Consider the following 10,856-nt stretch of genomic DNA (forward strand, 5'->3'; position numbering starts at 1 on the left):
GACATAGTAATCTACAGCGAGACATTGGAGGAACGTGTCCAGCATGTGAGGCAAGTTTTTAATTGGCTACGATAGAATGAACTTTATGCTAAGCTATCTAAATGCTCATTTGCTCAGACATCTATCAGTTTCTTGGATCACATCATCGAACAAGGTAAAATCATTATGGATTCGAAGAAAGTTACAGCTATCAAAGATTGGCAACCACCAAAAATCGTACATGATGTACGTTCATTTCTTGGGTTATGCAATTACTATCGAAGATTTGTGAAAAGCTACTCAGAAATTGCACTGCCACTTACTGAATTGACAAAGAAGGATAAGGATTGGGATTGGTCATCCCAATGCCAAGCTGCTTTTGAAAGGTTGAAGAAGTCCATGTGGACGAACCCGGTTTTAGCCGGATATGGCTAAACCATTCGAAGTTCATACAGATATTTCAGATTTTGTCCTTGGTAGAGTCCTCATGCAAGAAGGACATCCGGTAGCATATGAGAGCCGGAAGTTAAACCAGACAGAACGTCGTTACTCGGCACATGAAAGGAATTGTTAGCAGTTGTCCATTGTCTTAGAGGATGGCGTCACTATCTGCTTGGGTCTCCATTTATTGTGAAGACAGATAACACTGCAGTTAGTCACTTCATGTCCTAACCAAAACTATCGAGCAAACAGGCTCGTTGGCAGGAATTCCTTTCAGAGTTCAATTTTATGTTAGAGTATCATCTCGACTCTAGTAATCATGTTGCTGATACTCTTAGTCGATGGGCCGATTTAGCTGCCATTTGCTCTTTCAGGAAGCGCAGTCTTCACAAACACTAGAGACCAAATTCGAGCACTTATGGAGAAGGACCCGGTTACCCAATATTTGGTCGACCTCATCAAGTAGGGTAAAACTCGATAGTTCTGGCTCGATGGGGAACTAGTGAAGACAAAGGGAGATCGCCTATATGTTCCTAAGGGTGGAGATCTGAGGAAATCACTAATTACAGAATGTCATGACACAATTTGGGCAGGGCATCCCGGAGAGGAACGCACTTGTGCACTAATGCAACGTATATACTACTGGCCTCAAATGCGGGACGACATTGCAACATATATAAAAACCTGTCTTAATTGTCAGCAAGATAAGGCAGATCATCAGAAAAATGCGAGCTTGCTGAAACCCCTTTCCGTCCCAACCCAGCCATTCGAAAGTGTATCGATGGACTACATTATTGGGTTGCCAAAAGTTGAGGATTTTGGCACTATCATTGTCGTGGTGGACTGTCTATCAAAATATGCAACTTTCATTGCAGCGCCTAAGTATGTATCTGCGGAAGAGACAGCTCAGCTCTTCTTCAAACATATTGTCAAATACTGGGGGCTGCCTAAGGACATCGTCAGTGATTGAGATCCTCGTTTCACTGGCATATTTTGGATTGAGTTTTTCAAACTTCTTGGTTCAACTTTGAACATGAGTTCTAGTTTCACCCACAATCTGACAAACAGACGGAGCGCTTCAATTCTATGCTAGAAGAATATCTTCGGCACTTTATCTCTACTTCGCAGAAAAACTGGGTAAAACTTTTGGATGAAGCCCAAATTTGCTTCAATGCCCAAAAGAGCTATTCTACCAATAAGAGTCCTTTTGAGATTGTTACTGGCCAGCAACCGCTACTCCTTCATACAGTGGATATCGAACGAAGTACCAAGTTCTCTCAAGCAAATAACTTTTCTCAAGAGTGGAAACGAAATATTGAAATTGCTTGGAGTTATCTTGAAAAATCTCAAAAACGGTATAAAAATGTTGCAGACCTAAAGCGTCGTTTCATTGAATTCAATGTTGGAAATCTGGTAATGGTTAAACTTTCCGACAAAAATGTTTACAAACCAACAAGAGGGAAGGACTCAAGATTGTCGCTAAAATACATCGGACCATTACCCATCGTGAAAAGGATTGGAAGAGTTGCATACAGAGTTGAACTCCCTTCATGGTGTAAAATCCATAAGGTCCTTCATGTTAGTGTGTTGAAGTCATACTTTGCCGATAAGGAGGACCCATCTAGAAATGAACCAAAGTGACCTGTGTTTGAACTGAAGAAAACTGGAAAGAAGGTTGCTGAAACTATTCTTGACCATCGAATCACTCGAGCTTCTAGAAAAGATCATCAGGAGCACTTGGTCAAATGGATGAGATGCAACAGTGAGGAGAATACTTGGGAAAGAGAAAAAGATCTCGGAGCTTTCAAACCATTAATTGAAGCATATCATGCTTTGATGGTACCGAGGACGTCGCCAAAACAAATGGGGGAGAATGTCAAGGACTGCAGATTTACTTAGCCCCTTGACACTATCGCAGCCGCAACTTGCCCAACTTCAGCCGCACATTGTAAATATTACTTCAAGTTTGAGTTGTAATTTTCTTTTTATTGTAATATTTATTTTAGTTGTAAAATAGCTCTGATATTAATAAACGTTTAGTATGATTCCTCGTCTTTTAAACGTCTACTCCTGTCATTTAGGTTTTTGTTCAGAATGCTATTATAGGGGGTATTAGTGATTCAAAAATCTTTCAAGCTCACTGGTGTCCGCTCCCTGCACCAGCATTTGTAATTTTCTGTTTTCATCAATTGTAATGTTCAGTTTTCATTAATCAATGTTCAATTTACTTTCAATGTATTCAAATTCTCTATTATAAACTTTCTACAAAATTGCAATCAAATTTTCTTTCGTCCCGACGCGACCGAGAAAAGGTGAAAGGTAGTCTAGCGGAGCAGACTACTGCCGCACGTTGTCTCTTTCTGTGCCAAGAAGAAAGACACCCCGTGAAACAAGGGCTTGCTACCCTTGAGTTGTGTGCCAACCCCTTGCTCGAATAGAATTTATTGTTAACAAACTATGTTGTAGTCCGTAGTCGAATTCATCATTACATGCAATGTAGTTAATCATTACTTTCTTTTGATTGGTGAACATAATGATGCTAATGTTAGAAGTGAAACATTCATATCTCTCATTTGTTTTGATGGATGGTGTTGATGTCATTGGGGATATTCATTCAATTTATTCGTGATGATGTTTTCAGATAATGACTTTGAGCAATCTAACTAAGCGGGCCTCGTCAATGACCTCACTTCACATGCATGAGTTTTCAATAATTAAACTTCTCTAATCACTTCGAAATGGGTCAACATTTTGTCCGAGTTGCCTCATTAGAATCGATGCGAACAAACTATATTGAGTTAAATCTATCTTTAAAATGAACTTGTAAAGAGAGTCAAATTGAGATCGTGAGATTAAAAAGCATAGAATTGCGTGACCCAAACTAGGAACTATGATGTGGAAAATTGTTATTCGTTTTTCTTTTCCATTTGATTTGAAATTCGAACACAACATTTATTGACTTTTATATTCTTAATTATTTCTTAGTTGGTCGGTTAAGAAAGAAAGACGTTGACCAGCTCCCTCCCACTCTCACTGTCAACTGGAAAAATTTCACTCTTTACGACAAAATCCAATGTCGAATCCGCTAATGGACGATCCTCTTCTATACCTAAACCATTCCCACCACCCCTCCTCTTCCTCCTCCCCCATGGCGGCTTCCGATCCAGACAGTTACCTCCTTGACACCCCACAAATCGGCAGCGCCTCCGGCAGTTTCCAGAACGAGGGATTTCTTGCGGGAGGAGGTTTCGACGCTGGATTGATTAATGAGGCTGATTATGGATTCTTCCGCCCTGATTTCCGACTGTTCTCGCTTGTGGGAACCGTTGAGCTCTACAACCGCCATGTTTTTCTTTGTTACAAGAACCCACAGGTCTGGCCTCCGCGAATTGAGGCCGCGGAATTCGATCGGCTACCCAGGCTTCTTGCTGCCACTTTGACTGCTCGGAAGGCTGATATGAAGCGACAGGTTTAAGGGTCTTTATTATTTAATCTTTTTGTGCTTCTTTTTTCGTCATTATTTGTTTTAAGGGAATTTGTTTGGGTTTATGGGCTTTCTTCAACTTGATTTCTTCACTAGGACTTCAGAAGTTTAATGGAATGTGCACGATTTTTAGTGGTGCTTGAGTATGTGGGTTTTGAATCTTCTGCTGGATTTATAGCTGGAAGCTCTGATTTTTTATTTATTTTATTTTTTTGAATCTTCTGCTGGATTTAAGGTTTTTCAAATGGAAAAGCTTTTGATCGGTGATATGGTTATACTTAATCCAATTTTCTATGTTTTAGTGGAATTGATCTAGGAATAAATGGTCTCTTTAAATGAAGATTATGGAAATGACTAAAGCTGGGATGATTTTAATCTGCTCTTCAATCTCTTATTTGAGTAATTTTCGTAAATTTCTGGATATGTTATATCTTGTGGATCTAAAGGACTATAGGAGCAATGCTGATGTTCCGTTGCATAAAATCAATACGAATATTTGCATGACTATGTGTTACGGAGCAGTAATGCTGAAACTGGTGACATATTATCTGGATTTAAAGATATGTAAAATTTTCCAGAGTTTTTTCTTTATCTGTATGCACCTGTACATGAATTGGCATGTCACACTTCTATCTTAAAAAAATATATAGACTAATCTGTGTTATACTTCTAATTTTTTGTTACTATGTCATAGATGTGCTGGAAATTATCGTGGCAACTTACGGTCTCTAGTATGCAAAATGGAACAACTACGTCTTTCAAGTTTTCCTGGGAATTTCTGCTTGTTTTCTATATATACCTTCAAATTAGGGCCAAGACTTGTAAGGATGGTATTACATAATTTTTTGTGTCTGCGTGGTCGATAAGAATTCTGGAACATGAATTAGTTGCCTTCTGGTCATCTATGTGTACATCTGCTTGTGTTTGTCTCTCACAAGCGCTGTGGCCATTTGAACTAATTTGTATTGATTATCTTTTCATGGTGATGGCTGGGCCAAATTGTTTAATTTTCATTTCCCTTTCTTCCTTCTAGACCCGCCTAACAATATGTGAGGGACATGATGGAACTGAGACATCAAATGGCGACGTGTTAATCTTTCCAGACATGATCAGATACAGGTTAAAATACTATTCATCTTTTAATGGTTCAAGGACCTTTATGACATGTCCTTTTCTTCTACATAGTGCATTTGATACTAATTAAAATTGCAGGAGATTAACACATTTTGATGTCGACACATTTGTTGAGGAAATGTTCGTTAAGGATGGCGAGTGGTTGCCTGGAAGCCCAGAAGCTCTAAGAGGTTGGTACATCTTTGTTTGTTGCCATGGTACAAGGGATAGACGGTGTGGAATTTGTGGACCCTCAGTGATTAGCAGATTCAAAGATGAGATAGAGTCTCATGGTCTGCAGGGTAAAGTGTCCATCAGTCCATGCTCACACGTTGGAGGGCATAAGTATGCAGGGAATGTGATCATATTTGGACCAAATGGTAAAAAAGAAGTCACGGGTCACTGGTATGTGGTAAACAAGTCTGTTTTCATCTACTACTATTTTAGCAGTTAAGAATTTGTTCTTATCTAAATTTCAAGTATGATAAACAGAAAAAGGTTTTGATTAATATTGCAGGTATGGATATGTTATGCCTGATGATGTACCTGTTTTGCTGGAACAACATATTGAGAAAGGAGAAATTGTAGATTGCCTATGGAGGTAATTTTTAATTCTTATGTCTATTTTTACACATTAATTTTTGAGTTAAGTTGCATTACCTTAGGTTCTAATATTGAGCAACCACCATCACAAGCTAAAAGTGCAATATTATTTGGTTTTCAGGGGGCAGATGGGATTATCAGAAGAAGAGCAGAAAAAATCACAGGAACTTAGGCTACAGGTACATAGTGGGACCAATGTGGAAACAAGCATAAAGGACTCGACACGAACAAATGAGGCGAGTGCAAATTTGTTTGGATCTCATTTGGATGGCACAAGATGTTGTTCAGCAAATGAAAGCTCCCCTTGCTGTCAAAACCGTACTTTTCAAGAAAAGGAGAGTTCTGATTTATCCAAGGGGGCAGCAAAATTTACAGTTGAAACGAAGAACTCCAAGAAGCAAGTTTCTGGAAGCAGTAGTGGCAAACGAGCTGGTGCTCGGAAGGTGTGCTCGATGCCTACATGGTATGAATGCTGGGAGCGTGACGACACCTATGCCGCACTTGCTGTTATAGGTGCTGCTATGTCAGTTGCCTTTGCCTATAACTGCTACAAGCGGTTGGGCTAAATTCTTAAGAGTTGTGTAGTTGTCTTTGTTGCACATATATCTTAGAAAAAAACGTAGTTTGGAGTCACGTGCCATTGGAGGGTGAAGAAATGGAGTAGATATGCAGGAATGTGGTTATGGTGTTGGCTGATTTACATTTGGTTCCCGTTGTTGTTATGGTTGAATTTGAATCACCTAAAAGACTTGTTTTCTTGTAGGGTTTGAGGTTTGTTCATTATGTTGTAATATTATTGTACAGGAATCGTAGTTTTTTACTTGAGTTGCTTTTCAAAAAATCATTCCAACCTACAATTAGAGCCTGTTTGATTTGAGAAAAATTCCATTTTCCACATTTTTCATTGTTTGATTGCAATAATTTGTTTGGCAATTGATTTTCCATCCCCTCACCACCCCCCCCCCCCCCTTTTGACCCTTTTTTTCTTGGTTTTGTGGAATTTCAATTCCCCTGGGTTCGGTGGGAAATCAGTTTTTTTTTTTTGGACAATGAAAACAGATTCTATCCACAACTATAACAAATTCTTTCTCTTTAATTGACAATTTTCATCAAAAAAGTCAAACGAATAACAAAAGATCGAAAATTTTAACATTTTCAAGTGAAAAATTATATCAATCAAACACATTTAATTGACAATTCACAGTGAAACAAGTTTTAAGCAATTCAATTTCCTAAAATTCATTTTTCACCCAAATTTCATTCTTGCAATCAAATCGATCCTTAGTTCAAACGTAAATTCTTGCATTTTGCATTGCACTTGGTTACTAGTTTGTTTGGGAATAGATTATAATCAATTTAAATTATAAATAGAAAGAAACAAGTTGTTGGTAAGTGAGTAATACTGGTAGATCTTACAAAATATGTGAATAAAGAGTAAGTTTAATTGAATATGTTTATAAATTAAATAGGTTCACTTTCATCATTCTTTCAGTTAAGTGGGGTTAAATCTTCTTAGCCAAAATAAAACAGAAATTTCTAAACGAGCCAGATCAATTTATAGAAGTTTTGCGGAACCAAACCCGAAGCAAAGTATCTTGCTGCATCCTCTCAAACAGGCTGTGTTGTGACCGTGAGGTAAAACCTGCAATTTGTAAACAATGCAATGGAGTCTAGCCTTAACTTATGAGACAATATGAAGTGTGAAATGAACTTTATAAAGGCAACAATATCACTGTTGAGTACATTAAATACTATAAATGAACTTCCATTTGAGTATTGGAATATCCAAAAACTTCTGATTGATAAGGTGGATCAACTTGTAATTTTGAGTTAGCCCCCAAACCTACATACAGATAATGCAAGTCTCCAAAAGCCATTCTAAGAGTAGGCCATCAGAGGAACACAGGCATCAGCCTATGCATATTAATTTTCATCCAGCTTCAGTCCCCATTTATCTTAAGCTCGTGTAATGAATGAGAAAGCCGGTTTTGATCCCCAAGTCTCTGAAACTCAGATTCAATAGTTTCAGCAATTTTGACATCTTCTGGACCATGCTCGGGAAAATCCACGTGAAATGAACCCTGTTTGATTGGTGCAGCAGGCTTCCTGAGTGCAGCTTGCTCCTTAATATAGTTGTACAGTTCCTGATGGAAGGAGTGATCAAAAGAAAAACAATCACCAACTGTTCCATTCCTAGAATGCCGAGATGATCCTGATCCTTCTCTTCTACAAAAATGTGGGAGAGATTCATAATCCATAATCTGCAATGAATTATGAGTCAGGATTCTCAAAGAAGAACGACACAATCAAAATAAGCTGTCTCTTTTGTAATGAGTAGTGCACTTGCTCATTACTTAAGTAGGAAACATTTGCCAGACTTGACTCAGACCAGGTTAGATAGTACGATAGATGAAATTTTAGCTCCTCTTTCTCTTCTAAACTGTCAAACCACTAAACCAAACATGCCATAAGAGATTTCTAATGGAATAGTTTCACTACAAGAAGGGAGATCAGAGGCCACCATACCCGACACTTCACATGATTTTCACACAAATCCAATAAAAATTTTAATTAAGAGAGGCATCATTCCTTCCAAAAACCATGTGCCAGAACAGTGTCCTTACCTTTAATAATTCATCTCTTCCAGAGCCTGAAAGAACCTGCACTTTCTTCCTTGTTCTCTCTTGCAAAAGAGGTTTCACAACCTGCAAGCAGGTAGAAATATTAGATTTGTTAAATTCTGATCAAGTGCATATAACCTGAAAACTGAAATGTGCCCATATGTAACAAACCTTCCAACATGCCGAGAATATATATGGGGCATTAACTATGAAATATGTCTCTGTCTTCTCTGGATAGTTAAGGTCATCAATGGTAGATATTACAGACAACAACTGCAACGGAAAGTAGTACAGGTGACCCCGGTTAGTTAACATGGTCAATATTTACTTGTAAACAATAATATTTTCAATATTTAATACAAGGATAGATAATTAATGGCTTTGGTCCTCCTAAGATGATTAAGAAAACAATCCATAAACTATTCAACAAAAGAAGAAATATCGTTGGAGGGCTATGCAACAGAAGAAATACCTTAATTTGATTCAGTGCAGAAAATTTTAAACCAGTCATGTCCAAAACCTTTATGCAAGTGCCAATGTATCGCCCAAATCTTTTTGATGCGGAAGGCTATAACATGAAGTAGAGTAAGTCAAAGAAATTTAAGTATTGTGAGAAATATGTATTACAGTCTGAATATTAATTGCCATAACTTACTAAAATCACACAATCTCTGTATTCATTCATTTGGATGTGTGACTGGACATAGTAGTGAATCTAAAATGAAGGAGATTGATATTAGTGAAAATCACACCCCAAAAATACTTACAGCAGTAAGTTCCTTAAGAATTCATCCAAATAAATTGCAAAATTAGACAAGGTTAGATAAGTCAAAAGCATGACATCTTACAGATGCTTTGTCGAATGTGCTGAGCCCTACACCGACAGCAATGACAGGAAGACCCTAAAAGATTAACAAGTAAAAAGGTCGTGAGCTGGACTAAAAAGATGCAAAATCTGTCATTTTAGTTAAAAGTGTATCAGCTCCGCATTTTGTTATGCTGAGAAAAAATAATTATAGTGAAAAGATTTGAATCTATTTTCCTGGTAAAGTCAATTTCTGTATTCTGGTGAAACAAAAGAAAAATATGCTCCCAATGATGCATCTAAGCATTACCTCTTTTGAGTATCCAGATAATCCTACAAGCTGAGAATCCCGTATTGCTCTATACAACTCAGCAGGGATAATTGGCTTCTGCAAAAGTAACCACTTGCATCAAAAGTGAAAAAAAAAATAAAAAAGTCAAATATTAACCTTTCTCCTTGAAGAGCAAGGATGACATGATACGGTTATTGGATGCGCAAGTAATTTCTGGTATGCATGTCGTACCAGTAGATCTCGATGATTTAAAATAATAAATTTACTCTCTGAGATCTTATCTGGATTTATCTAAAGCTAAAGATTCTAAGTCAATAAAATTATAAGCATCCAAAAGTTCTTCTACCTACAAGTTATTAAGGTTAATCAGATGAGGTGGCAACTTCATCATTGATAATGCTGATAGTGATGAAATGCATGATCTTCAGAAATAAGAATCAGAGGAATAGATATAAAGCTCATGAAACTGCAAATCGGGCTTCTTATATAGCATTCTACCATTTGGAGTACATGATTGTTATATGGCCATTCAGCAAAGAGAAATAAGTAACAATGTATTTGTAGAAGTAAAATAATTGGCTAAACTTAAAGCATATGAATATGTAACAGATTTTTATGAATGCATTGGTCAAGACTAAAATTGGTCCATACACTGATGATGCTTGTACTTAGAGAAAACATGAAAACTCACAGCCAATATGTTATCAATTTCATTTTGTATCCTCCAGGTCAAGCAATCAATCAGCTGAAACATGAAGTATGATTGGTAAGAATACTTGAAATACATAAACTTGATTCAAGTCAGATACTCTTCGGGATTTTCTTAGAATAGAATGTGTTGTACCATTTTATACGCATTGGAGACATTCCCATCCCTTGCTTTCAGAAATCTCACCAAATTCTCAGTGGGGTACCCTTGATGTATATTCTGAAAACCAGGACAAAATGTAACAGTTTATACATTTTTATCCATAAAATTCGAACAGAAAATTTGTCCATGTAATATTGCAGGTTTCCTAACAAAATGAATCTTCATCTTCCAAAACCAGTAGATGTGGGAAATAAACGTTTGGCGATGCACTATTATTGTTCTTTCCAGCAATATGAGAATCAATCACCTTCTATTTTCTAAAATGGTGACAAAACTAGTTTTCTTGAAGGAATCTCTCGGTTTTTCTAATTTGTATATTCATATGGGTTGCTGTAAAGCTAAGGGAGACTGTTTAAGGAATAGAAATTAGACTGATTGAATAGAATGGTAATAAAATAGATATAGATATAACCAGAGACAAATAATCTGCCTCAAAACACAAAAATTGCAAAAAATAACCAAACTGAAAAATGCAAGCCTCTATGTATACAAAAGAAGATCACATTAGAACACCTATACACTCAATGATACCCAATTCTTGTATAAAAACGAATCACGGAATAAACCAATCCAAATCAAATGAAAATTTGAAGATCGCATCCGCATCAGAATTCCAACTTTGAATCTCTCAGAAACTCAAGTATACC

At 37.1% G+C, this 10,856-nt stretch overlaps 2 protein-coding genes across 2 annotated transcripts in view; one reads left to right on the plus strand and one right to left on the minus strand.

The window, feature by feature from the left end:
• The first annotated feature begins 3,418 nt into the window (after nt 1-3,418).
• LOC111370739 lies at nt 3,419-6,461 on the plus strand. The gene is made up of 5 exons (XM_022992592.1): nt 3,419-3,889; nt 4,938-5,023; nt 5,117-5,422; nt 5,535-5,618; nt 5,742-6,461. The coding sequence occupies exons 1-5, from the start codon at nt 3,494-3,496 to the stop codon at nt 6,184-6,186; spliced, it is 1,317 nt and encodes a 438-aa protein (XP_022848360.1). The 5' UTR covers nt 3,419-3,493; the 3' UTR covers nt 6,187-6,461.
• Nucleotides 6,462-7,314: 853 nt separating this feature from the next.
• LOC111370740 (SEC14 cytosolic factor-like) overlaps nt 7,315-10,856 on the minus strand; it is a 4,607-nt gene continuing 1,065 nt past the window's right edge. The window contains exons 4-12 of the mRNA XM_022992593.1: nt 10,183-10,266; nt 10,030-10,083; nt 9,357-9,434; nt 9,090-9,143; nt 8,897-8,956; nt 8,714-8,809; nt 8,413-8,514; nt 8,245-8,325; nt 7,315-7,881 (exon numbers count right to left, since the gene is read on the minus strand). Coding sequence (XP_022848361.1) covers nt 7,561-7,881; nt 8,245-8,325; nt 8,413-8,514; nt 8,714-8,809; nt 8,897-8,956; nt 9,090-9,143; nt 9,357-9,434; nt 10,030-10,083; nt 10,183-10,266 — 930 coding nt within the window. The 3' untranslated portion in view covers nt 7,315-7,560. The remainder of the gene's footprint in view (nt 7,882-8,244; nt 8,326-8,412; nt 8,515-8,713; nt 8,810-8,896; nt 8,957-9,089; nt 9,144-9,356; nt 9,435-10,029; nt 10,084-10,182; nt 10,267-10,856) is intronic.

Source organism: Olea europaea, chromosome 21 (genome assembly GCF_002742605.1).
Source record: "Olea europaea var. sylvestris chromosome 21, O_europaea_v1, whole genome shotgun sequence".
Taxonomy (NCBI): domain Eukaryota; kingdom Viridiplantae; phylum Streptophyta; class Magnoliopsida; order Lamiales; family Oleaceae; genus Olea; species Olea europaea.

Excerpts from the sequence above, each read along its gene's own strand:
- LOC111370739 (XM_022992592.1), top strand. The coding sequence starts at position 3,494 with ATGTCGAATCCGCTAATGGACGATCCTCTTCTATACCTAAACCATTCC. Across the intron at positions 5,024-5,116 it reads CCAGACATGATCAGATACAG|GAGATTAACACATTTTGATG; the intron begins GTTAAAATACTA and ends TTAAAATTGCAG. Across the intron at positions 5,619-5,741 it reads ATTGTAGATTGCCTATGGAG|GGGGCAGATGGGATTATCAG; the intron begins GTAATTTTTAAT and ends TTTGGTTTTCAG.